Consider the following 27,637-nt stretch of genomic DNA (forward strand, 5'->3'; position numbering starts at 1 on the left):
GCCCCGCCGTTGCCAGGAGACCGACAGGTGCGGCCGAGGAGGCAGGTAGGAGCCTCGCAGGTACCTTGTACTACAATACACTGCACTACAATACATTACCCTACCCTGCACTACAATACAATGCACTACAATACACTGCACTACAATACATTACCCTACCCTGCACTACAATACAATGCACTACAATACACTGCACTACAATACATTACACTACCCTACACTACATTACCCTACCCTGCACTACAATACAATGCACTACAATACACTGCACTACAATACATTACACTACCCTACACTACATTACCCTACCCTGCACTACAATACAATGCACTACAATACACTGCACTACAATACATTACACTACCCTGCACTACAATGCAATGCACTACAATACACTACATTACAATAAACTACCCTGCACTACACTACATCACACTACACTACCCTACACTACCCTACACTTCCCTACACTACCCTACACTACACTACAACACAATACATTACACTGCACTACAATACAATGCACTACACTACACTAAACTACCCTGCACTACAATACATTACACTACACTACAATACACTACCCTGCACTACAATACACTACACTACCCCGCACTACAATACACTGCACTGTACTACACTACACTACCCTACAATGGATTACACTACACTACACTCCACTACAATATATTACACTACACTACCCTACCCTACAATACAATACACTACCCTGCACTACACTACAATACATTACACTACCCTGCACTACAATACATTACACTACACTACAATACACTACCCTGCACTACAATACACTACATTACACTACACTACACTACAATGGATTATACTACACTACACTGCACTACCCCGAACTACACTACACAACACTACCCTACCCTACAATACAATACACTACACAACACTACCCTACCCTACAATACAATACACTACCTTGCACTACACTACAATACATTACACTACCCTGCACTGCACTACAATACATTACACTACACTACAATACACTACCCTGCACTACAATACACTACATTACACTACACTACACTACAATGGATTATACTACACTACACTGCACTACCCCGCACTACACTACACAACACTACCCTACCCTACAATACAATACACTACCCTACACTACACTACCATCCACTACACTACACTGCACTACAATACATTACACTACACTACAATACAATACACTACCCTGCACTACAATACACTACATTACATTACACTACACTACAATGGATTACACTACACTGCACTACCCCGCACTACAATACACTGCACTGTACTACACTACACTACAATGGATTACACTACACTACACTCCACTACAATATATTACACTACCCTACCCTACACTACACTACCCTACAATACATTACACTACCCTGCACTACAATACACTACCCTACCCTACACTACAATGGATTACACTACACTGCACTACCCTGCACTACAATACACTGCACTGGATTACACTACACTACCCTGCACTACATTACATTACACTACATTACACTACACTGGATTACACTACACTACCCTGCACTACATTACACCAACTACATTGATGTGACAGCCAAGGATGCACACCAACGCCTCTGCCTCCGGAGCCAAATGAGGAAATTTGGCATGTCTCCAATGACTCTTACCAAAGAAAGCATATTTTTGGGTTGCATCACAGCTTGGTGTGGGAAAAGCACTGCCCGAGATTGCAAGAAATTGCAAAGTTGTAGACGTAGCCTGGTCCATCACACAGAATAGACTTCCCACCACTGACTCCATCTACACTTCGCTGCCTGGAGAAAGCAGCCAACATAATCAAAGACTTGTCCCACCTCAAACATTCCTTTTTCCCCTGTCTGGCAGAAGGTGCAGAATCTTCTCAGGAACAGTTTCTTCCCCTTTGTTATTGGACTTCTGAACAGTCCTTCAATAAGCTAGGAAACTGTCCGATCCGCCTCTTCCCCCATTGCAGACATTAGACTTTGTCTCTGGAAGTGATGTGCTATAATGCTGAGAAGTACAGTATATTCTACACAAAGATAGGTACTAGGTGCTGGAATAACTTAGCGGGTCAGGCAGCATCTCTGGAGAAAAAGGATGGGTATGTTTTGGGTCGGAACTGAACAAAGATCCCAACCTGAAACGTCACCCATCCTTTTTCTCCAAAGATGCTGCCTGAACTCAGCCGTTGCGCCACCATGCCGCCCTGTGGAGGTGTTGGAAGCAGATACGACAGCAACGTTTAAGAGGCAAATGAGCAGACAGTGAACTGAGGAATATAGACCATATATTAAAAGATAGACACAAAACGCTGGAGTAACTCAGCAAGTTATGCTGCACCAGCATGTTGTGTGTATCTTTGGTATAAACCAGCATCTGCAGTTCCTTTTTTATTAAATATAGACCACATGCATGCAGCTGATTTTTATCCTATCTGAACAATGGCTCCTTAAACACTGAAGCTCATCCTCAATCTACACTGGGGCATCAGTCTCCATTATGTGCACTCGAGGCTCAGTTCCATAACATTCCCACTCCATGAGAGTGCTGCCCATTAAGGTACAGTTGACAGTTCCCACATCCAGCTCTCACACACAAACCTCCATTGTTTTTGTTTTGAAAAAACCTTCAAGGACAATTAAGCAAGGGTTTTGGTGAACTTTGTGTATCCTTTCTGATTGCATCACGGGCTGGTACACCGATTCCAACGCACAGAAACGCAAGAGGCTGGCTGTTGGAGGGAGGGCAGAAAAATGATAGAGGGAGGGAGGGAGGAAAAATGACAGAGGGAGGGAGGGAGGGAGGGAGGAAAAATGATAGAGGGAAGGAGGGTGGGGGGATGTAGAGAGAGGGAGAGGGGAAGGGGTAGGAGGGAAAGAGGCAGGGGGGAAAGAGGGAGGGGAAAGTGAGGGGTGATGAAGGAGGAAAGGGTGGGGGAGAGGGTGAAGAGGAAGAGGGATGGAGGGAAATGAAGAAATAGGGAGAGGTAAGGAGGGAGAGAGAAGTTGGGGGATGAAGAGATAGGAAAGGTGGGAGGAGAGGGAAAGGAAAGGAATGGATGGGGAAGGGAGAGGGGGAGGGTGAACGAGAGAGGGAGGAAGGAGAGAAGGGAAAGAGGGTGGGAAAGTGGATTGAGAATGGGTGTGGAGTGGTGAAGGAGAGAGGGGGTGAAAGAGGGAAGGAGAGGGAGGAAGAAATAGTGAGGGGGCAGTGTGAGGAATAAAGAGGGAGGCAGAGGGAGGGGGAAGGAGGGAGGGGGTAAAGGTGGGGGAAGGAAAGAAGGTGTAGGGGGAGGAGAGGGGTCGGGGAGAAGGGAGGAGCGCGAGTGGGAGGGGCAGTCGAGCGAGTGGGAGGGGGGGAAGGAGAGATGCCACCCATCGCGACAATATTCATTAAGGTGGAGCAGCGGTAGAGTTGTTGTCTTGCAGCGCCTAGAGCCCCGACCCAACCTGGGTGCTCTCTGTACGGAGTTTGTACATTCTCCCCGTGACCTGCGTGGGGTTTCTCCGGGACGTGCAGGTTTGTAAGCAAAATTGACTTAGTAAAATTGTAAATTGTCCCTCGTGTGTGTGTGTGTGTGTAGGACAGTGTTAGTGTGTGGGGATCGCAGGTCGGCACGGAGTCGCTGTTTCTGCGCTGTATCTCTAAACTAAACTAAACTAAACCAAAATCCCTCTCCATATCTCCATATCTTCCCCCGTCCTAGTTCTCCGACTCGTTTAACTGTCCTTCTGATTAAATTGTGCTGATTGTATGCCTCGTTGTTAGCTTCCCCTCAGCTAATGTTTTACATTTTCTTTGATTCCTGTCCCCTTTGATCTCTCGTTCTCACACATCCGTATCTCTGTGTCTCCCTCGCCCCTGACTTTCTTTTTTTTATATTAAAAATTTTATTGAAGGAAAGATACAATACGGCTGACGTAGTGCCACTAGTGCATTACATTCCCTTCCATTTTTGTTTTTATATATAACAACAAAATAATCCTCCCTGGACACCCCTTGGCAGCTGATGTGTTCACAATAGACAATAGACAACAGGTGCAGGAGGAGGCCATTCGGCCCTTCGAGCCAGCACCGCCATTCAATGTGATCATGGCTGATCATTCTCAATCAGTACCCCGTTCCTACCTTCTCCCCATACCCCCTGACTCCGCTATCCTTAAGAGCTCTATCCAGCTCTCTCTTGAATGCATTCAGAGAATTAGCCTCCACTGCCTTCTGAGGCAGAGAATTCCACAGATTCACAACTCTCTGACTGAAAAAGTTTTTCCTCATCTCAGTTCTAAATGGCCTACCCCTTATTCTTAAACTAACGCCCCTGGTTCCGGACTCCCCCAACATTGGGAACATGTTTCCTGCCTCTAACGTGTCCAACCCCTTAATAATCTTATACGTTTCGATAAGATCCCCTCTCATCCTTCTAAATTCCAGTGTATATAAGCCTAGTCGCTCCAGTCTTTCAACATATGACAGTCCCGCCATTCCGGGAATTAACCTAGTAAACCTACGCTGCACGCCCTCAATAGCAATACAACATATCACAAATACATATCACAAATACAAATGCACATTTTAACAGCAAAACCTCTCCATTCTTCCAAGGCGCAGGCCCATACATACCCACAGCCTGCCAGATGGTTCAGAATACACTCCTCATTCATTATGCATCAACCGTCCTGTGAGGTAATCAACATTTGTGTGAACAAAAAATAAGTAAATAAATAAAAGTAAAACATATTTAAAGGCAGATCCCCAGCTACAATCAAGTGCCCTCAGTCAGTGGGTAATTCTTTTAGACTCTTAAAGTATGACAAAAAAGCTTCCCATTTTGAGTAAAACTTTTCCACAGATCCCCTCAGTGTAAATTTGATCTTTTCTAGTTTTAGAAAGAACTTTACATCCTCCAGCCAAGCGGCAGTAGATGGAGGAGTTGTAGATTTCCAGACCAACAAAATTCTCCTACGGGCCAAAAGTGATGTGAATGCAATGATGTCAGACTGGTTTGCATTTAAACCCAAAGTTCCATCTGTTACGCCGAATACAGCTACAAGCGGGCAAAGCCTCACTGTCACCCCAAGGACTTCACTGATGGTTTTAAAAACCACTGTCCAGTAGTCACCAAGTTTGGGGCAGGATCAGAATGCGTGAGCTAGATTGGCTGGATCCCAGCCAGCATCTGTCCCCGGATATATGTCAGCAAGCCTGGCTTTACTTAAATGAATCCTGTGTAAAACTTTGAATTGTATGAGCCCCAATCTTGCACATGATGACGAGGAATGGACTCTTTTCTGTGCTTCTGTCCAGCATTCCTCAGACAGATCCCTGCCACGGTCATCCTCCCATCTAGTTTTAATTTTGTTCAGGTTTTGATCTCCTAAAGACATCAATTGAGAATATAATACCGAGATCAGTCCTTTATTTGCAAAGGTAAGAGTGAGTTTTTCCAACACTGACAGGCGGAAGATCAGGAAAAGAAGGACATTTTTTCATGGCAAAGTGGCCGATCTAAAGATATTTTTTTAAATGATTATGTGGGAGGTCATATTTTCTGTACAGGTTATCAAAACTATCAAATATGTTGTCAGCGTATAAATCCTTAATGCACTTAAGACCTTTCAAACCCCATTGTCTAAAGGTTGAGTCAAATGTAGAAGGGGGGAATAAATGGTTACTGTGAATGGGACCCAGAACTGAAGCTGATGTGAGCTTATAGTGGCAGCGAAATTGATAAAAAAAATTGAGGGTGGATAGTACGATGTAAATTGTATGTAAATCGAGAGGGTTTGAATGGCAGGGAGGAATATACTAAAGCTGGGAGAGACGAGGAGTAACAAGACTTTGACTCAAGCAAACACCAGTCTGTATCCGGTCGGTGGAGCCAGAATAATATCTTTTGAATATTGGATGCCCAGTAATAATGAATAAAGCTGAGAAGGCCCAGTCCACCTACTTCATGACCTCTTTGGAGAATGCACTTATTAACCATTGGAACCTTATTACCCCATATAAAGGAGGTTATAGATTGGTTAACTGAATTAAAAAATGACTTGGATAGGAAAACCGGCAAGCACTGGAACAAATAAAGAAATCTGGAAAGTACAGTCATCTTCACCGACTGCACTCTCCCAGCCATAGTAAGGGGTAGACTACGCCATCTCTCAAAGGCAACCTTCATTTGGCTAACTTGAGGCGTATAATTAGCTTCAAACAGAGATGTAAAAGAGCGAGTAATGCATATTCTTAAATATACAAAACCATCTTGAGATAAGGGAAAAGGCAAGGATTCCTGCCGGATCTGTAGGGCTGAGTTGATGCGAAAGCATTCACTTTTTTGGAGGTTTAGTTTATAGACAATAGACAATAGACAATAGGTGCAGGAGTAGGCCATTCAGCCCTTCGAGCCAGCACCGCCATTCAATGCGATCATGGCTGATCACTCTCAATCAGTACCCCGTTCCTGCCTTCTCCCCATACCCCCTCACTCTGCTATCCTTAAGAGCTCTATCCAGCTCTCTCTTGAAAGAATCCAACGAACTGGCCTCCACTGCCTTCTGAGGCAGAGAATTCCACACCTTCACCACTCTCTGACTGAAAAAGTTCTTCCTCATCTCTGTTCTAAATGGCCTACCCCTTATTCTTAAACTGTGGCCCCTTGTTCTGGACTCCCCCAACATTGGGAACATGTTTTCTGCCTCTAATGTGTCCAATCCCCTAATTATCTTATATGTTTCAATAAGATCCCCCCTCATCCTTCTAAATTCCAGTGTATACAAGCCCAATCGCTCCAGCCTTTCAACATACGACAGTCCCGCCATTCCGGGAATTAACCTAGTGAACCTACGCTGCACGCCCTCCATAGCAAGAATATCCTTCCTCAAATTTGGAGACCAAAACTGCACACAATACTCCAGGTGCGGTCTCACCAGGGCCCGGTACAACTGTAGAAGGACCTCTTTGCTCCTATACTCAACTCCTCTTGTTACGAAGGCCAACATTCCATTGGTTTTCTTCACTGCCTGCTGTACCTGCATGCTTCCTTTCATTGACTGATGCACTAGGACACCCAGATCTCGTTGAACTCCCCCTCCTCCTAACTTGACACCATTCAGATAATAATCTGCCTTTCTATTCTTACTTCCAAAGTGAATAACCTCACACTTATCTACATTAAACTGCATCTGCCATGTATCCGCCCACTCACACAACCTGTCCAAGTCACCCTGCAGCCTTATTGCATCTTCCTCACAATTCACACTACCCCCCAGCTTAGTATCATCTGCAAATTATAGCCAGAGAAAGTTCCAAACTGATCTAACAAGGACACAATTGCAGGGCTGCTAGCTTTAGGGTCGTTCACATAAAGAAGGAGGTCATCGGCATATAGAGACACACGATGTTCCATGTTTCCTCTCCTAATACCCTGAAATATTGTGGTTGATCTAAGTGCAATAGAAAGAGGCTCTATAGCAATCGCAAAAAGAAACGGAGACAGTGGGCAGCCCTTGGCGAATGCCACATGTTAATGGAAAATACTCATATCGCGAATAATTTGTCTGCATACATGCTAAAGGTGAGTGATATAATAGCTTAACTCAAGCTGCGATTTTTTTTTTGCCAAATCCAAATCTCTCCAAGACTCTAAACAAGTATGGCCACTCCACTCGATCAAACGCGTCCAAAGAAATAACAACCTCCGGACGCGGAGAAGCACTGGGCGAATAAACCACACTGGCCAGTCGACGGGTATTAGAAAAGGAATGGCGATTTTTAACGAAACCTGTTTGATCTTCTGAGATTATTTTGGGAAGTTGGCATTCTCAACGGCAAGCCAGCGCCTTAGCCAGAATGTTTACATCTACATTCAAAAGTGAGATGAGGCGGTATGATCCACATTGAGTCGGATCCTTGTCTTTTTTGAGAAGAAGTAAAATAGATGCCTGTGAAAGGGTGGGGGGTAAGGAACCATTTTCCAAAGATTCTTGAAACATTTCTAGAAGAACTGGTATGAGCTTATCCTTAAATGTCTTATTGGGTAAAATTCTAATGGGTAGCCGTCAGGGCCCGGGGTCTTACCACTCTGCATCGCCATAATGGCATTATTAAGCTCATCCTGTCCAAGAGCCTGATCTAGATCTTCTGCCTCTTCTGGTTCAATAGACAATAGACAATAGGTGCAGGAGTAGGCCATTCAGCCCTTCGAGCCAGCACCGCCATTCAATGCGATCATGGCTGATCACTCTCAATCAGTACCCCGTTCCTGCCTTCTCCCCATACCCCCTCACTCCGCTATCCTTAAGAGCTCTATCCAGCTCTCTCTTGAAAGCATCCAACGAACTGGCCTCCACTGCCCTCTGAGGCAGAGAATTCCACACCTTCACCACTCTCTGACTGAAAAAGTTCTTCCTCATCTCCGTTCTAAATGGCCTACCCCTTATTCTCAAACTGTGGCCCCTTGTTCTGGACTCCCCCAACATTGGGAACATGTTATCTGCCTCTAATGTGTCCAATCCCCTAATTATCTTATATGTTTCAATAAGATCCCCCCTCATCCTTCTAAATTCCAGTGTATACAAGCCCAATCGCTCCAGCCTTTCAACATACGACAGTCCCGCCATTCCGGGAATTAACCTAGTGAACCTACGCTGCACGCCCTCCATAGCAAGAACATCCTTCCTCAAATTTGGAGACCAAAACTGCACACAGTACTCCAGGTGCGGTCTCACCAGGGCCCGGTACAACTGTAGAAGGACCTCTTTGCTCCTATACTCAACCCCTCTTGTTACGAAGGCCAACATTCCATTGGCTTTCTTCACTGCCTGCTGAACCTGCATGCTTCCTTTCATTGACTGATGCACTAGGACACCCAGATCTCGTTGAACTCCCCCTCCTCCTAACTTGACACCATTCAGATAATAATCTGCCTTTCTATTCTTACTTCCAAAGTGAATAACCTCACACTTATCTACATTAAACTGCATCTGCCATGTATCCGCCCACTCACACAACCTGTCCAAGTCACCCTGCAGCCTTATTGCATCTTCCTCACAATTCACACTACCCCCCAACTTAGTATCATCTGCAAATTTGCTAATGGTACTTTTAATCCCTTCGTCTAAGTCATTAATGTATATCGTAAATAGCTGGGGTCCCAGCACCGAACCTTGCGGTACCCCACTGGTCACTGCCTGCCATTCCGAAAGGGACCCATTTATCCCCACTCTTTGCTTTCTGTCTGTCAACCAATTCTCTATCCATGTCAGTACCCTACCCCCAATACCATGTGCCCTAATTTTGCCCACTAATCTCCTATGTGGGACCTTGTCGAAGGCTTTCTGAAAGTCGAGGTACACCACATCCACTGACTCTCCCTTGTCAATTTTCCTAGTTACATCCTCAAAAAATTCCAGTAGATTTGTCAAGCATGATTTCCCCTTCGTAAATCCATGCTGACTCGGAATGATCCCGTTACTGCTATCCAAATGCTCAGCAATTTCGTCTTTTATAATTGACTCCAGCATCTTCCCCACCACTGATGTCAGACTAACTGGTCTATAATTACCCGTTTTCTCTCTCCCTCCTTTCTTAAAAAGTGGGATAACATTTGCTATCCTCCAATCCACAGGAACTGATCCTGAATCTATAGAACATTGAAAAATGATCTCCAATGCTTCCACTATTTCTAGAGCCACCTCCTTAAGTACCCTGGGATGCAAACCATCAGGCCCTGGGGATTTATCAGCCTTCAGTCCCATCAGTCTACCCAAAACCATTTCCTGCCTAATGTGGATTTCCTTCAGTTCCTCCATCACCCTAGGTTCTCCGGCCCCTAGAACATTTGGGAGATTGTGTGTATCTTCCTCAGTGAAGACAGATCCAAAGTAACGGTTTAACTCGTCTGCCATTTCTTTGTTCCCCATAATAAATTCCCCTGCTTCTGTCTTCAAGGGACCCACATTTGCCTTGACTATTTTTTTCCTCTTCACGTACCTAAAAAAACTTTTGCTATCCTCCTTTATATTATTGGCTAGTTTACCCTCGTACCTCATCTTTTCTCCCCGTATTGCCTTTTTAGTTAACTTTTGTTGCTCTTTAAAAGAGTCCCAATCCTCTGTCTTCCCACTCTTCTTTGCTATGTTATACTTCCTCTCCTTAATTTTTATGCTGTCCCTGACTTCCCTCGTCAGCCACAGGTGTCTCTTACTCCCCTTAGAGTCTTTCCACCTCTTTGGAATAAATTGAACCTGCAACCTCTGCATTATTCCCAGGAATACCTGCCATTGCTGTTCTACCGTCTTCCCTGCTAGGGCCTCCTTCCAATCAATTTTGGCCAGCTCCCGCCTCATGCCTCTGTAATCCCCTTTGCTATACTGTAATACCGACACTTCCGATTTTCCCTTCTGCCTTTCCATTTGCAGAGTAAAACTTATCATGTTGTGATCACTGCCTCCTAATGGCTCTTTTACCTCTAGTCCCCTTATCAGATCAGGATCATTACACAACACTAAATCCAGAATTGCCTTCTCCCTGGTAGGCTCCAGTACAAGCTGTTCTAAGAATCCATCTCGAAGGCACTCTACAAACTCTCTTTCCTGGGGTCCATTTCCAACCTGATTTTCCCAGTCTACCTGCATGTTGAAATCTCCCATAACCACAGTAGCATCACATTTTTGACACGCCAATTTTATCTCCTGATTCAACTTGCACCCTATGTCGAGGCTACTGTTTGGGGGCCTATAGATAACTCCCATTAGGGTCTTTTTACCCTTACAATTTCTCATTTCTATCCATACTGATTCAACATCTCCTGATTCTATGTCACCCCTTGCAAGGGAATGAATATCATTCCTTACCATCAGAGCAACCCCACCCCCTCTGCCCACCTGTCTGTCTTTTCTATACGTTGTGTACCCCTGGATATTCAGTTCCCAGCCCTGGTCCTCTTGTAACCATGTCTCAGTGATCCCTACAACATCATACTTGCCCATGACTAACTGAGCCTCAAGCTCATCCACTTTATTTTTTATACTACGCGCATTTAAGTACAACACTTTAACTTCTGTATTTACCTCCTCTCTCACATCGTTCACAATTGGCTCAAGAGTGGGTATTTCCAAATCATCTAAAAAACGTTCCATATTCGTTGTGTCTGAGGGGAATTCTGAGGTATAAAGAGAAGAATAAAAGACTGTGAAAGTATTATTAATTTCTTTTGGATTGCTTATTATGTTTTGGTGTGTGTCTCTTATCTGAGGAATAAGTCGTGACGCGGCTTGACTCTTCAGCTGGTGAGCCATAAGCCGGCTCGCCTTGTCACCATATTCATAATAGAGACCACGAGTCCTGAGAATTAGTTGTTCTGATTGGTTAGTTGATAGAAGATTGAATTTTGCTTGTAACAGGATTTTTATTTCCTTCTTACATTCTTTATTGGCGTATGAGGTATAAGATATGATTTGACCTCTCAAATAAGCTTTTAAAGTTTCCCAAAGTAAAGAACATGATACCGACTCGGTTTTATTAGTCTCGAGGAACGTGTCTATGTTAGCCGATACAAAACTGCAGAATTTCTCATTGGAAAGCAGAAGGGAGTCTCCAAAGAGGTCGTTCTCTAATGTTTAAAGGAAAATCTAGGTCCAGTATCACAGGTGAGTGATCTGATATTACTATAGCAGTATATTCAATTTTCTTAACCATAGGAATAAAGGAGCTATCTATAAAGAAGTAGTCTATTCTGGAGAAAGAACGGTGAACATGAGAGAAAAAAGGGAATTGTCTAGCAATTGGGTTCAAAAATCTCCAGGGGTCCACATAACCATTTTGTTGCATAAACAGTGAGAAGGTCTTTGCCATACCAGAAGATATCCCCTTGGAACTAGACCTATCAAGCAGTGGATCAATAGCACAGTTCAGGTCTCCTGAAAAGATGAGCTAATGCGTGTTCAGATCAGGTATTAATGACAAAACCTTATTTGCAAAATAGACATCTTCCCAGTTAGGGGCATAAACATTCATTAAGACGACAGGTTTTTGAAAAAGAGACCCAGTAACTATAATAAACCGGCCATTAGGGTCACTGACTACGTCAGATGGTATAAACTGTATTCTTTTGGCGATTAATATTGCCACACCCCTGGATCTGCTATTAAATCTAGAGTGAAAAATCTGACTAACCCACGCTTTACGCAATCTGTTATGATCTTCCAATCTTAAATGAGTTTCTTGTAGAAGTAATATATCTGTTTTTAATTGCTTTAAATGAGAAAAAACGTTAGCTTTTTTAACAGGACCATTAAGCCCCTTTACGTTCCAAGATATAAACCTCACAGGATGGTCTCCATCAATGTCACCATTAGCCATATTTTAAAATACATATTTCAAAAATACATACAGGGCCTGCCATCCAAAATAACGCGAAAGCTGCATGTGAAATCACACAATGAGAGAGGAAAAAAAAGGGGGGTCTAGTGCATTCGTGATATACAAAAAATAAGCTGCCGTTACCCAAAAAAAAACATTTAACCCCCAAAACCTAGATCTTCCTCCCCAAGTGAGGATGATCGCAGGCATTACAAAACAAAAAACTTCCAAGGTATTCCCTAACTAAAACTTTATATCTAATTGAGGGTGGCTCCATTCTTCGAAAATTGTACAGTTGTTTGTTCAACCTTTGAGGTATATAGGCTAAGAATAACACGGATCAAGCAAAGCATTACGAGAAAGAAGGAAAGTAGTAATACTTGTATCCCAGAGAGCAAATTCTAGAAGTCTACTTTTTTCGCTGGTTGAAAGTCATCGGCTCATTAATCAGATTCACCAGCATAGCAGTCCAGTTCAGTCGAGTTCCACAATTACAAAAATTAACAGTTACCAACGTAAGGGGCCATGCCAACGTCGCATGACTATCCTAAAAAGCCATTGCTCTTCACGGCTATCATCTCCTCAGCACAAGTAGTAAAACTCTTTGGCAGCCTCTGGTGTATCAAAGTAATTACTTTCAATCTGAAGGAGGATCTCGACACGAAAGGTTCGGGTTCCTTCTCGAGTTCGAGATTCCTTCTCTCCAGAGATGCTGCCTGTCCCACTGAGTTACTCCAGCATTGTGTGGCTCTGTGCAGAGATGCTGCCTGTCCCGCTGAGTTACTCCAGCATTGTGTGTCTATGTGCAGGGATGCTGCCTGTCCCGCTGAGTTACTCCAGCATTGTGTGCCTATATCTTCGGTGTAAACCATCATCTGCAGTTCCTTCTTAAACTAAACAGCCCATTGTGTTGGGCTATGGAGGATGCTGTTCATTGACTTTAGTTCAGCTTTCAATACCATTGTCCCCACCAGACTTGCTGAGAAGCTGCTGGAACTGGGGTTTAACACTCCTCTGTGTGCCTGGGTCCTGGACCTTCTCACCGCCAGGCCACAAGTGGTCAGGATGGGGGAACATACATCTAGCCCCCTCACCCTGAACAAAGGATCCCCCCAAGGTTGCATCCTTAGCCCCCTACTGACTGTGTGGCCAGGTTCAGTTCAAACTCCATCATCAAGTTTGCTGATGACACTGTGGTGGTGGGCCGGATCTCCGATAACGATGAGAAGGCCTACCGGGAGGAGGTGGCTGATCTGGCACTCTGGTGTCAGGACAATAGCCTCCTCTTGAATGTCAAAAAGACTAAGGAGCTGATTGTGGACTTTAGAAGGGCTCAACATCCAAGGACGTACACGCCACTGGAAATAAATGGGTCTACTGTGGATAGGGTGAGCAGCTTTAAATACCTGGGAGTCCACATCAAAGAGGATCTGACATGGACAACACACGTTGCCACACTGGTGGGTAAGGCAAGGCAGCACCTTTACCACCTTAGACAGCTGAGGAAATTCAGAGTGTCTCTGAGGATCCTTCAATGCTTCTACTCTGGGGCTGTAGAGAGCATCCTGTCCGGCAACATCACAGTCTGGTTTAGGAACAGCTCTGCCCAGGACAGGAAGGCCCTGCAGAGAGTAGTGCGTTCGGCAGAACGCACCATGGGAACTACACTCGCCCCCCTGCAGGACCTATACATCAGGAGGTGCAGATCAAGAGCAAGCAAGATTATGGGGGACACCTACCACCCCAGCAACGGACTGTTCCAGTTGCTATGGTCAGGCAAACGCCTCCGCTGTCACGCTGTGAAAACGGAGAGGATGGGACGGAGTTTCTTCCCACAGGCCGTCAGGACTGTTAACTATTATAACTCCAGGGACTCATTTTTTTTAATGTATTAATTTAAATTTATATGCTGTAATTGTAATTTTTTTTGCACAATCTGCAGCATTGCCACTTTCATTTCACTGCACATCGTGTATGTGTATGTGACAAATAAACTTGACTTGACTTGAAAGGGGTGTTTAAATGAGGTCCCAGAAGATCCCAGCAATGGGAAATTTGGTATGTTGGTTCATTGTGAAATGAAGCCCCTCTCTGCTTTAGAATAGTTTCAGAAACTCGTATTATTCTCACAGAAAGAAGACCTTAAGAGTCATGGAAAGCCAACTTTCTGTTGGGACTTGTATGCGGTTGCGGAGTGGGCGCAGGATCGCTGGCCTGCAGCGCCACCGGGTTCCGGAGGCCGTCGGTGCAAGAGGCACGACCATGCACAGAAAGGTCGGGAGGACTGCGCCGCAGCGCAGCATCTGGTCAGAGGACGAAGCTGCGCCCTCCCTGGTTCTCCGGAGCAAGCGCTGGAGGACCGCGCCGCAGCGCCGCCTCTGGGCGTCAGACGTCGCTGCAGCCCCGTCGCCACAGCGCCCCTCGCGGCCGAGGGGACGACCTGCGAAACTTAAGACCTCCCATATCTCTACCCATTGTTCTATTAGCCCCAGTTGTCCTAAAATGGGCCACAGCCTCCCCCAAGCCAGGGTGGGGGACGTGCGGCCTTCCTCTCTCCCCCTAGAGGCCTGCACCCGAAGGGTTGACATGGACCCGTCACCCCGTGTTACACCCAAAGCCTTAGGCCCAGCTGCCCGGTACAAGGCCAAATCCTCGGGCTTGGAGTCCCAGAATAGGGCTGAAGATTTGGGCCTTGAGGCACAGGCTATGCCCCAGACTCGGTACCGCAAGTGCCGGGTAAGGCCTGAGGCTTCTGGCCTGTTATCCCAGGACACGGCCAAAGCATCAGTCTTTGAGTCCCGGGATTTGGGCCTTGGGTCTGAGGCCAGGCCCCAGGCTTCATGTCGAGAATCCCGACCTAGGCCTCAGGCTTCGAGCCGAGAATCCCAGCCGAAGCGGCACGTGTCGGGCCTGATTCCCAAAGACAGGGCCAAAGCATCAGGCTTAGTGTCCCAGAATAGGCCCGAAGATTTGGACATTGAGGCCCAGGATGGGTCCCAGACTTCGAGCCGAGAGACCCGGCCTAGTCCCCGGGCTTCCAGCATCATTTCCCAGGAAAGGCCCCACGCTTGCGCGGACTGTGGGGCCTGTTTTGCCCACAAGTCCACCCTCCGAGTCCACCGGCGCATCCACACAGGCCACAGGCCCTTTGTTTGCCCCTACTGCCCCAAATCCTATGCCCACCGCTCCTCCCACAAGTACCACCAGAGGCTGCACACAGGCGAGAGGCCTCACCAGTGCCCCGAGTGCAAGCGAGGGTTCCTCACCTCGGGTGCCTTGGGCCTCCATCTCCTGCGTCACCGCGGCGACAAGCCTTTCCCTTGCTCCCGATGCTCCAAGGCTTTCCTTGACTCCACAAGTCTCCTCATTCACCTCAGGGTCCACACTGGGGAGAGGCCGTATCTGTGCCCGCGGTGTGGGAGAGGGTTTACCCAATCATCCACCCTCTACGTGCACCTGAGGAGGAGGCATGGTGAGGGAAGTGAGGGCAAGGGGCCTTCTCTCCCTCAGTGACCCGCCTACCAACTTATTCACCCCTCGCTGACTCCTTAACCCCCTCCCGCTCTCCCTCCTACACCTCCCCCAACACTCACCCCCACCTTCCCTCTCTCTTACATCTCCCCCAGCACTCGCCCCCAACCTCCCTCTCTCTTACACCTCTTCCTCACCTCCCTCTCTTCCTCACCTCCCTCCCTCTCTCCCTCCTTCCATCCCTCCCTCTCCCCTGCCTTCCACTCTTCCTCCCTCCCTTCCTCGCCTCCCTCTCTTGCTCGCCTCCCTCTCTTCCTCACCTTCCTCTTCCGTACCTCCCTCTCTCTCCCTATTGTAATTTTATATACTTTCAGGTTTACCCACAACCTCTGACATTCCAGAGAAACAATCCCAAGTGCGTCCAACCCAGTGGCGTATCTAGGGTATGACGGGCAGTGTCTATTAAAGTCAGCCATCCTGGGATAGTGAAAAGGGAATGGGACTGTAGGCTCACCCGCACCGAGGCTGGGCATAGTCACCCGTAACGCTGCTTCGGGAATCCCAGAGCCAAACACTGGTCCTTGGTTAGCTAGGACATTTGAGCAGGTCGGTGGTCACCCTCGCCAGTTATTACATGCAAAATGTATTTAGTTTATGGAGGCTGACGTGAGTAGATGTAGCGGGCCTCCAGGTCGAAGGCGTGTGCAATTGAAACATAAACAGATTGGGTCGGTGGGTGGAAACCATCTACCGGGCTGCATAGTGTGCTGGACCCAGCCCGGTTCATCAAAGCCCACGGCCCTTCCCACCTTCTACAACATCAACACCAGGCGTTGCTTCAAGGCCACCTTTGGCGGCACGGTGGCGCAGCGGTAGAGTTGCTGCCTTACAGCGAATGCAGTGCCAGAGACCCGGGTTCCATCCCGACTACGGGTGCTGTCTGTACAGAGTTTGTACGTTCCCCCCGTGACCTGCATGGGTTTTCTCCGAGATCATTGGTTTCCTCCCACACTCCAACGATGTACAGGTTTATAGGTTAATTGGCTTGGTAAATGTAAAAATTGTCCCTAGTGTGTGTAGTGTTCATGGGTAGGGATCGCTGGTCGGTGCGGACTCGGTGGGCCGAAAGGCCTGTTTCCACGCTGTATCTCTAAACTAAAGAAACTAAACTAAAGGTGGCATCTATCATCAAGGATCCCCACCATCCGGGCCGTGCCCCCTTCTTGTTGCTACCCTCGGGCAGGAGGTACAGAAGCCTGAAGTCCCACACCACCAGGATCAGGAACAGCTACTTTCTTACAACTATCAGATTGTTGAACTGACCCGCACAACTCTACTCCTACCAAGGGAACTGAACACTATGCACCACCTCATGAACTTGGCTCCTAAGTGTGTATTTGTGAAAAATCTTTTTCTTTTTATGGTCTTGGACAAGATTGATCCCTGGGATGGCAGGACTGTCATATGAGGAAAGATTGAAAAGACTAGGCTTGTATTCACTGGAGTTTAGAAGGATGAGAGGGGACCTTATAGTGACATATAAAATTATAAAAGGACTGGACAAGCTAGATGCAGGAAAAATGTTCCCAATGTTGGGCGAGTCCAGAACCAGGGGCCACAGTCTAAGAATAAAAGGGAGGCCATTTAAAACTGAGGTGAGAAGGAACTTTTTCACCCAGAGAGTTGTGAATTTGTGGAATTCTCTGCCACAGGGGGCAGTGGAGACCAAGTCACTGGATGGATTTAAGAGAGAGTTAGATAGAGCTCTAGGGGCTAGTGGAATTGTACATTTGTGGATGTAGCCCAGTCCATCACACAGACCCGGTTTCCACTATTGACTCCATCTGCACTTCACGCTGTCTCGGGAAAGCAGCCAACACAATCAAAGCTGTGTCCCACCCCGGTCATTCCTTCTTCTCCCCGCTCCCGTCCGGCAGAAAGTACAGAAGCTTGAAAGCGCGCACCACCAGACTCAGGGACAGCTTCTTCCCCTCTGTTATCAGGCTTCTGAACGGTCCTTCCATAAGCTAGGGTTCTGTCCCATTCACCTCTACCCCATTGCGGACGTTGGACTTTGTCTGTGGAATTGGTGCGCTACAATGCTGAAAACTATATTCTGCACTCTAGTATCTTCCCTTTTGTACTTGAGTTTGAACTGATTGTATTTATGATCTGATTGGATAGCATACAAAACAAAGTTTTTCACTGTTCTGCAGTACATGTAACTATAATAAACCTAAACCTAATTTATGTACAATTTAAGTGTTTATAAGTTATCTGAGTCTACGTGTCTGATGGTGCTGCAAGCAAGATTGTCATTGTACCTGTACCTCCTGTAGTCCTGCAGAGGACTCTAAACTCTACACGGTAGCGCAGTGGTAGAACCACTGCCTCATGACTCCAGAGACCCGGGTTCGATTCTGACCACGGGAGCTATCTGTGTGTGGAGTTCGTACATACCTCGTGGGTTTCCTCCGGGTGCTATCCTAAAGATGTGAGGGCTTGCCGGTTAATTGGCCTCTGTAAATTGCCCCTCGTGTAGGGAGTGGATGAGGCCCAGCGATCCCCGCACATTAACACTATCCTACACACACTAGGGACAATTTTTATATTTACCCGGTCAATTAACCTACATACCTGCACGCCTTTGGAGTGTGGGAGGAAACCGAAGATCTCGGAGAAAACCCACGCAGGTCACGGGGAGAACGTACAAACTCCGTACAGACAGCGCCCGTAGTCAGGATCGAACCTGAGTCTCCGGCGCTGCATTCGCTGTAAGGCAGCAACTCTACCGCTGTGCCACCGTGCCGCCCTAAGGATCATTGAGAAGCAAATCAAAGTAAGGCAATATTAGGGCAGCGGCCATGTTGGGTGAGAGGCTGCAGGGAGGTCAAGGGGTGCAGAGAGGTCAAGTGCAAGTCTCTGGCGAGGTGGCTATCTCAGGCGGATAGGAGGATCAGTTCAATCTGCCCTTTTGGGTGAGTCTCCAGATGTAATTATTGGTTCAGTTGCAGCGGACGGGATGTGAGTTGGTTCAGTGCTTCTCCTGTAGGATGTGGGAAGTCAGGGACACTGCTGGTGCCTCCGACCACTGCGCCTGTGGGAACTGTGTCCAGTGGCAGCTCCTTACAGACAGTGTGAGGCAGCTGGGTGACCTCAGGACCATCCGGGTGAATGAGAGCTTCTTGGACGGGACGTATCGCAAAGTCGTCACGATGAAGGTCCTGGAAGAGAGAAGGTGGGTGACTAAAAGGAAAGGCATTAGCATGGAGTACAGGTGGCCCCAGTGGCCAAATCTTTTCAAAACTGCTCCACCCTCCTGGGTGCTGTCGAGCAGGAAGACAAGGTTGAGCAGCAGTAGCCGCTAGGCACTGTGGCACCAACCCTGTCACTGAGGCTCGGCAGGGAAGAGCCATAGTGGTAGTGACCCTATAACTAGGAGTACAGACAGGAGATTCTGCGGCAGCAGTCGAGACTCCGGGATGGTGCCACGGACCAGCACGTCTCGGAGCGGCTGCATAACATCCTCACGGGAGAGCAGCTAGAATCTGTTGTGCATGTTGGCACAAAACAATACAGGTAAGAAGGAGGTTGTGCAACATGAGTATAGGGAGCTAGGTAAAATGCTGAAAACAGGACCTCCAGGCTAGTGCCATTTACTAGAGAGGGTCAGGACAGGAAGATAGGGGAGATGAATGTGTGGCTGGGGAGATGGTGCAGGGGACAGGGGTTTAGATTTCGAGACCATTGGGATCTCTTCTGGGGCAGAGGTGACTTGTATAAGTGGGGCGGGTTGCACTTTAACTGGAGGGGGATCAATAGTGTGGCGGGCAGGTTTGCCAATGGGTTTGCCAGGTGGGTTTAAACTAAATTGGCAGGGGGGTGAGATCTCATACAGGATCTAGGTTGAGAGGTTGGTATGGAGGGTGATGTGAGACAGTAGAGGACAGACTAGGCAGGGATAAGGCAGGGAACGAGGAAGAAATGTGGGTTTATACTGCACGTATTTCAATGCAAGAGGCCTGGCGGGCAAGGCAGATGAGCTTAGGGCATGGATAGGTACGAGTGACTGGGACGTTGTAGTCATGACTGAAACCTGGTTAAGAGAGGGGCAGGACTGGCAGTTCAATGTTCCGGGGAGACTGCTCTGGAAGGTTCGGTCGCATGGGATCCAAGGAGAGATAGCTGAATGGATAGAAAATTAGCTTCATGAAAGGAAATACAGGGTGATGGTGGAAGGTTGCTTCTTGGACTGGAGGCCTGTGACGAGTGGTGTGCCTCAGGGTTCGGTGCTGGGCCCATTGCTGTTTGTCATCTACATCAATAATTTGGATGAGAATGTACATGGCATGATTAGCAAGTTTGCAGATGACACAAAAGTGGGTGGTATTGTAGATAGTGAGGATGATTGCAAAAATTGCTGCAAGATCTGGATCGATTGGCCAGGTGAACTGAGGAATGGTTGATGGAATTGGATAGAGAAATGAGAGGTGTTGCATTTTGGGAAGTCTAACATGGGCAGGACCTACACAGTGAATGGTAGGGATCTTGGAGTCTTGTAGCATAGAAAATAGGAGCCGGAGGAGGCCATTTGGCCCTTCGAGCCAGCACTGCCATTCATTGTGATCATGGCTGATCATCCACAATTAGTAACCCGTGCCTGCCTTCTCCCCATATCCCTTGATTCCGCTAGCCCCTAGAGCTCTGTCTCTCTCTTTTAAATTCATCCAGTGAATTGGCCAGAAACTGCCCTCTGTGGCAGAGAATACCACGGATTCACAACTCTCTGGGTGAAAAGGTTTTTTCTCACCTCAGTTTTAAATGGCCTCCCCTTTATTCTTAGACCATGGCCCCTGGTTCTGTACTCCCCCAACAGCGGGATCATTTTTCCTGCATCTAGCTTGTCCAGTCCTTTTATAATTTTATACGTTTCTGTAAAATCCCCTCTCATCCTTCTAAATTCCAGCGCAGAGGGATCTAGGAGTGCAAGTACATAGTTCATTGAAAGTGGCATGACAGGTAGATAGGGTGGTCTAAAAGGCTTTTGGCACATTGGGCTTCATCAGTCAGAGTATTGACTATGGACGTTGGGAGGTCATGATGCACAGAATCTTTTACCCAGAGTAGGGCAAATCAAGAACTGGAAGGCATAGGTTCAAGGTGAGAGGGGAATGATTTAACATGAACCTGAGGGGCAGCTTTTTCACTCAGGGTGGTGGGTGTATGGAACAAACTGCCAGAAGAGCAGGATGGATATTCTTGCTATTGAGGGCGTGCAGCGTAGGTTCACTAGGTTAATTCCCGGAATGGCGGGACTGTCGTATGTTGGACTAGGCTTGTATGCACTGGAATTTAGAAGGACGAGAGGGGATCTTATCGAAACGTATATTATTAAGGAGTTGGACACGTTAGAGGCAGGAAACATGTTCCCAATGTTGGGGGAGTCCAGAACCAGGGGCCACAGTTTAAGAATTAGGGGTAGGCCATTTAGAACGGAGATGAGGAAAAGCTTTTTCAGTCAGAGAGTTGTAAATCTGTGGAATTCTCTGCCTCAGAAGGCAGTGGAGGCCAATTCTCTGAATGCATTCAAGAGAGAGCTAGATAGAGCTCTTAAGGATAGCCGAGTCAAGTGGTATGGGGAGAAGGCAGGAACGGGGTACTGATTGAAAATGATCAGCCATGATCACATTGAACGGTGGTGCTGGCTCGAAGGGCCGAATGGCCTCCTCCTGCCCCTATTGTCTATAAGAGGTAGTTGAGGCAGGTACAATAACAATATATAATAGACACTTGGGTAGGTCCATGGATAGGAAAGGTTGAGGGATACAGGCCAAATGCGGGCAGGTGGGACTAGTGTAGATGGGGCATCTAGGTTAGCATGCAAGCTGGGCCACAGGTCCTGTTTCCCTGCTGCAGGACTTTATATTCCACCAAACGCCAGAGGCTGGTGGGAAGTGGGGCAACATTAAAAGGAGAGGAATCCTCTGCAAGAAAATAATGCTCATCGTTAGAAGAAAAATGCCATTTTAATTATATATTATCTTTATTTATAAATATTTAAAGCTGCTTTCAATTTTATACATACAAAAGGTAACATATGGGAAAAGGCAGTACTACATACACTAATTTAGATTTAATTACAACAGTATATAGAACTATCTGGCCGAAAGTTTGGAAGAGTGCAATGGGAGAAAGATATCTATTTACACTGAAAAGTAGGACAGAAGAAGAAAAAAAAATAAAGGAGGTGCAAATACTAACCAAAGAACTTTACAAAAAACCTTTTCAACCAAGTACAAAACCTGTTGATATCAGAAAATAATAGTTCTATTCATTTTTTTGTTGAAACTTTTATAAAGTTGCCCAGGTTCGTTTAGTGATCAAAAAAGGTTCTTTGCCATGCTTTCCCCTAAACTGACTCTTCAATTTGGAAATTTAAAAGATTCAAAACTTTACAGTAATCTACATTAAACTGGAAACATTTCATTATCTACTCTCATTACAATATTAACATTTAACCATTAAAAAAAAAAAAAAAAGACCAATTTTCAGATGACAGACCAAGTCCCCTGAACAACTTGCATCCGACGTCCTGTGCTCCAGGAATAGTGGCGGGCCAGGGAGGGAGAGCCGCTGAGAGTGGAGACCATTTGCAGAGCGAGGGCCAGGAGCTAGTTATTTTTGCGAGGAACAGTTTGACAAGCAAAGGATAATCTACCAAGTAAGGTGGCTGAGCCAAACACAAAGTGCTGGAGGAACTCGGTGTGCCAGGCAGCATCTGTGGAGGGAATGGACCGACGACGTTTTGGGTAGGCACTAATGGAGATGTAGTGAGGTGAGGGAAAGGCATGGGGCAAGACCTGGCGAGAGATAGATGGATGGATGGATGCAGCTTTCTTCCTCTTGCTCCATCATTCTGAAGAAGGGCCTCAACCCCAAACGTCACTGTCCATTTCCTCCACAGATGCTGCCCGACCCGCTGAGTTACTCCAGCATTTTGTGTTTTGCTCAGGATTCCAGCATCCGCTGTAACTTGCATCTGCATTACAGCTGGTTGTCAGTGTGGGGTAGAGGATATCCAGCCACCCCCCACCCACCCTGCACAAAGGCACCTGGTTAGGGCCACTGCTTACACACATGTTGGGGTGGGGAGGAAGAGGAGAGGCAACTTACTGCGATCTCTTCCTGTCTCTCACTCGGTGCTGAGCCGGGAAAGGGATTTGGAGACGTCCTGGTACCGTGGAACAGGCTCTGGGAAGGGAGGAGGGAGGAGGGGAGGTGATAACACAGGGGGGGAGAGGGGAGGCATGGGGTCACTCCCTCTCTTGGAAGCTCGCATCTGAGAAGCCCTGGCATTCTTGCGGAGATCTGTGCGGTGAAGGGGGCTGAAACAGCCATTGATTGCTTTCTTGGCAAAAGCAGTGCTGGAAGGCTGACGGTGGTGATTGGGTGGCTGAATCTGTGGACAGGGAGTGGGGGACTAGGCCTGATCCACACTGGAGACGATGGCAGCAGGGCCCAGTGGCAGGGGAGGAGACTATGAGCACCGTGTAGGACTTGATGCAACCAGCACATCAGGAGGCGGGAGTCACAACATAGGGTTTTTTTTGTGCTTTTTCTAAAAACAAAAAAAATAACTATTTACATTTTTACATAATTCAGATCACAGAGTCAATTTGATACCTACCTCAGTTTACAGGTAATATTTACACTGAAAAAGCAAGGGTAATAAACCTTTAAATGACAAAACATACAAAAATAAATCCGATTCCTGAAAAACTCAGGCTGCTGCACTGCATTTTGTAATGAAAAAAGTACAGAGAGCGCGCTGGGAAATCGCTCTCTCATCGGCTTTTATTTGGCTGTACAATTGTGTTTCTCTTTTTAAAAAAGCGCTCTCCTCTCGCCTGCCTGCACCAGGTGGGCTCAGCACAACACCGCTCCCTCCAGAGTCCCGGGGAGGCGTGGTCGCCCGTCCCCCTCAGTCCATGTCGGTGTTGTTGGCAGTGAAGGCGTGCAGGTTCCCCATCTGACTCAGGCCACTCTGGATGTGCGCAACGTGGATCTCTACATTGTTTTGGAAGCAGCTGCAAAAAAGCAAGGATCGCAAGTCACGACGCAGCATGACGGGAGTTGCTGCCGCATCGAGTTCATGGTTTAGTTTAAGAAAATAACTGCAGATGCTGGTACAAATCAAAGGTATTTATTCACAAAGTGCTGGAGTAACTCAGCAGGTCAGGCAGCATCTCGGGAGAGAAGGAATGGGTGACGTTTCGGGTCGAGACCCTTCTTCAGACTGAAGAAGGGTCTCGACCCGAAACGTCACCCATTCCTTCTCTCCTGAGATGCTGCCAGACCTGCTGAGTTACTCCAACACTTTGTGAATAAATACCTTCATGGTTTAGTTTAACAGATACAGCCCCGAAACAGGCCCTCCAGCCCACCAAGTGGACGCTGGCCTTCGATCGCCCACTCACACTAGTTCTAAGGTATTCCCCTTTTTCATGTGGGGTGGGTTGGGGTGGGGGGGGGGGGAAACAGGAGCACCCAGGGGAAATGCACGCGGTCACAGAGAAAGCGAGCAAACTCCACACACGGACAGCACTCTTGGTCAGAATCGAGCCTGTGTCTCTGGCGCTGTGAGGCAGCAGCTCTACCAACTGCACCACTGTGCCGCCCTATGTGCTGGTCGCCCCACTACAGGAGTGATGTGGAGGCTTTGGAGAGGGTTCAGAGGTGGTTTACCAGAACGCTGCCTGGGTTACAGGGCATCAACCACAAGAGGTGGGGCACACTTGATTGTTGTCTCTGAAACACTGGAGGTTGAGGGGAGACCTGATAGAAGTATATAAATTTATGAGGGTAGACAGAACCTTTTACCTCTGGGTGGAAATGTGAAAGACTATGGAGGGCGTAGCTTTAAGGTGAGTGGGGCAAAGTTTAAAGGAGGTGTTTTTTTACACAGGTGGTCAGTGCCTGGAACGTGCTGCCAGGGGTGGTGGTGGAAGCAGATACGATAGTGGTGTTTAAGAGGCTTTTGGATCGGCACATGGATATGCAGGGGATGGAGGGATATGGATTATGTGCAGACAGTTATGTTGTCATATTGGCATGATGTTCAGAATGGACATCGTGGACCAAGAGGCCTGTGTTCCTGTTCTGTGGAGATGCAAGGAACTGAAGACACTGGTTTACCAAAAAAAGACAGCTTGCTGGAGGAACTCAGCAGGTCAGGCAGCATCTCTGGAGAACATGTGACAGGTGACATTTTGGGGTGCTCATTTTAAATTGGGGTGAGGGTTGAGACACAGAAAAATAATTGGAAAGAATTCCAGTGATTAAGAGTGAGATAGTTGAAAGTATGAGCTCCTGTAATGGGGCAAAGCACACGGGAGAGACAGAAAATGAAGACCGAGTTATACAGCATGAAACAGGCCCTTCAGCCCAACTCATCCATGCCAACCAAGGTCCCCCATCTAAGCTAGTCCCATAACCCTCCATGGGCCTGGAGATTATGAAAACAAATGAGATTTATTGAATTAAATGATTGAAAGATACAGAATGGAAACAGGCCCTTCGGCCCAACGAGTCAACACCGACCATCGATCACCCATTCACGCTAGTTTTATGTTATCCCACTTTCGCATCCACTCCCTACACATCAGGGGCAATTTACAGAGCTCAATTAACCTACAATCTCTTGAGATCTTATCGAAACGTATAAGATTATTAAGGGGTTGGACACGTTAGAGGCAGGAAACATGTTCCCAATGTTGGGGGAATCCAGAACAAGGGGCCACAGTTTAAGAATAAGGGTTAGGCCATTTAGAACGGAGATGAGGAAGAACTTTTTCAGTCAGAGAGTGGTGAAGGTGTGGAATTCTCTGCCTCAGAAGGCAGTGGAGGCCAGTTCGTTGGATGCTTTCAAGAGAGAGCTGGATAGAGCTCTTAAGGATAGCGGAGTGAGGGGATATGGGGAGAAGGCAGGAACGGGGTACTGATTGAGAGTGATCAGCCATGATCGCATTGAATGGCGGTGCTGGCTCGAAGGGCTGAATGGCCTACTCCTGCACCTATTGTCTACAAACCCGCACGTCTTTGGAGCGTGGGGGTTAATCCACGCAGTCACAGGAGGACGTGCAAACTCCGCACAGACTGCACCCGAGGTCAGGATAGAACCTCTAGCCTATTCAGCCCCACACCTTGAGTTCTCATTCCACCCACCTGACATTGGAGGAGTCTATAGAGCTCTTGATGTCATTCAACGAGTCTGTTAACGACTTGAATTCAAAAGAGTTTAAGTCCCCTCCTTCTGCCAGACACTGTGGAGAGGAAAAGAAATTAGGCTTCACTAATAAATGTCACCAAAAAGCTTTCAGCTTCTAAAATATAAAAGTTCAACTTATCTGAGCTGATTTGACCTGAACTGGGCACCACAATCCCAGGACTGCCAAATGCAGAGTCTTTTACCTAGAGTCGGGGAATCCAGAACCAGAGGGCATAGCGTTAGGATGAGAGGGGCAAGATTTAATAGGAACCTGAAGGGCAACTTTTCCACTGTGGGTGGTGGGTGTATGGATCGAGCTGCCAGATGAAGTGGTTGAGGTGGGTACTATAATAACATTTAAAAGACAATAGACAATAGGTGCAGGAGGAGGCCATTCAGCCCTTCGAGCCAGCACCGCCATTCAATGCGATCATGGCTGATCACTCTCAATCAGTACCCCGTTCCTGCCTTCTCCCCATACTCCCTCACTCCGCTATCCTTAAGAGCTCTATCCAGCTCTCTCTTGAAAGCATCCAACGAACTGGCCTCCACTGCCTTCTGAAGCAGAGAATTCCACACCTTCACCACTCTCTGACTGAAAAAGTTCTTCCTCATCTCCGTTCTAAAGACACTTGGACAGGTACATGAATAGGAAAGGTTGAGAGGGATATGGGCCAAATGCAGGTAAATGGGACCAGCTTGAAAGGAGCATCTTGGACAGTATATACAAGTTGAGTTGAAGGGCCTGTTTCTGTGCTGTCTGACTCGATGATTAATTCCTGTGTGATATGGGTGCACCGGGAGGCAGCCTCTGACGTACATTGAACAGTACAGCCCTTTGGCTGACAGTGCCTGTCCCGAACACGATGCCAGGCTAAACTAATCTCTGCCTGCACGTGATCCATATCCCTCTATGCATAGATATTCCCTGCATATCTATGTCCTTATCCAAAGGCCTCTTAAACACCTCTATCGTACCTGCCTCCATGTCTGGATCAAATACAATCACTATGTTGAGAGAAATTTAGAGGACCTTTGGCCAAGGCATGGAGCACTAATGCGGGCAACCGGGATTAGTGTGGACGGTTCACACACGGGTCAGCTTTGACGTGGTGGGCCGCAGAGCCTGTTTCTGTGCTGTACCACTCTACAGGGCCTGAATGGCCTCTTCAGCAAGTTACCAATCTGGGATTTTGTTGAATCACAGAGCCAGAGTCATACATCATGGAAACAGGCCCTCGAGCCTAACTCGTCCAAGCTGACCAAGGTGCTCCAGCTACACTGATCCCACCAGCCCAGGTTTGGCCCGTATCCCTCTCAACCTTTCCAATCCACGCACCGGTCCAAGTGCCATTTAAATGTTTTTAATGTGTCTGCCTCTACGACCTTCTCTGGCAACTCGTTCCATACCCCCACCACCATTTACCTTTCACCTTAAAGCTATGTCCTGTGGTTCTTGATTCCCCTACCCTGGGTAAAACACTCTATGTGTTCACCCTATCTATTTCC

The 27,637-nt window shown here is 47.2% G+C and overlaps 2 protein-coding genes across 4 annotated transcripts in view; one reads left to right on the forward strand and one right to left on the reverse strand.

Moving 5' to 3' along the window:
- Positions 1 to 34: 34 nt before the first annotated feature.
- On the forward strand, positions 35 to 18,091 carry LOC144593374 (uncharacterized). Of its 3 annotated transcripts, none has more exons than XM_078398850.1 (2): positions 35 to 60; positions 14,523 to 18,091. In XM_078398850.1, the coding sequence occupies exon 2, from the start codon at positions 14,542 to 14,544 to the stop codon at positions 15,901 to 15,903; it is 1,362 nt and encodes a 453-aa protein (XP_078254976.1). In that variant the 5' UTR covers positions 35 to 60; positions 14,523 to 14,541; the 3' UTR covers positions 15,904 to 18,091. The 3 variants fall into 3 exon arrangements, with proteins under 3 accessions (XP_078254976.1, XP_078254975.1, XP_078254977.1); XM_078398849.1 differs by lacking the exon at positions 35 to 60 and adding an exon at positions 3,446 to 3,552; XM_078398851.1 differs by lacking the exon at positions 35 to 60 and adding an exon at positions 4,578 to 4,716.
- Positions 18,092 to 21,930: 3,839 nt separating this feature from the next.
- The window catches only part of lin9 (lin-9 DREAM MuvB core complex component), a 76,009-nt gene continuing 70,302 nt past the window's right edge, over positions 21,931 to 27,637 (reverse strand). The window contains exons 14-15 of the mRNA XM_078398848.1: positions 26,086 to 26,183; positions 21,931 to 23,948 (exon numbers count right to left, since the gene is read on the reverse strand). Coding sequence (XP_078254974.1) covers positions 23,843 to 23,948; positions 26,086 to 26,183 — 204 coding nt within the window. The 3' untranslated portion in view covers positions 21,931 to 23,842. The remainder of the gene's footprint in view (positions 23,949 to 26,085; positions 26,184 to 27,637) is intronic.

The sequence above is a fragment of the Rhinoraja longicauda genome, chromosome 5 (genome assembly GCF_053455715.1).
Source record: "Rhinoraja longicauda isolate Sanriku21f chromosome 5, sRhiLon1.1, whole genome shotgun sequence".
NCBI lineage: Eukaryota > Metazoa > Chordata > Chondrichthyes > Rajiformes > Arhynchobatidae > Rhinoraja > Rhinoraja longicauda.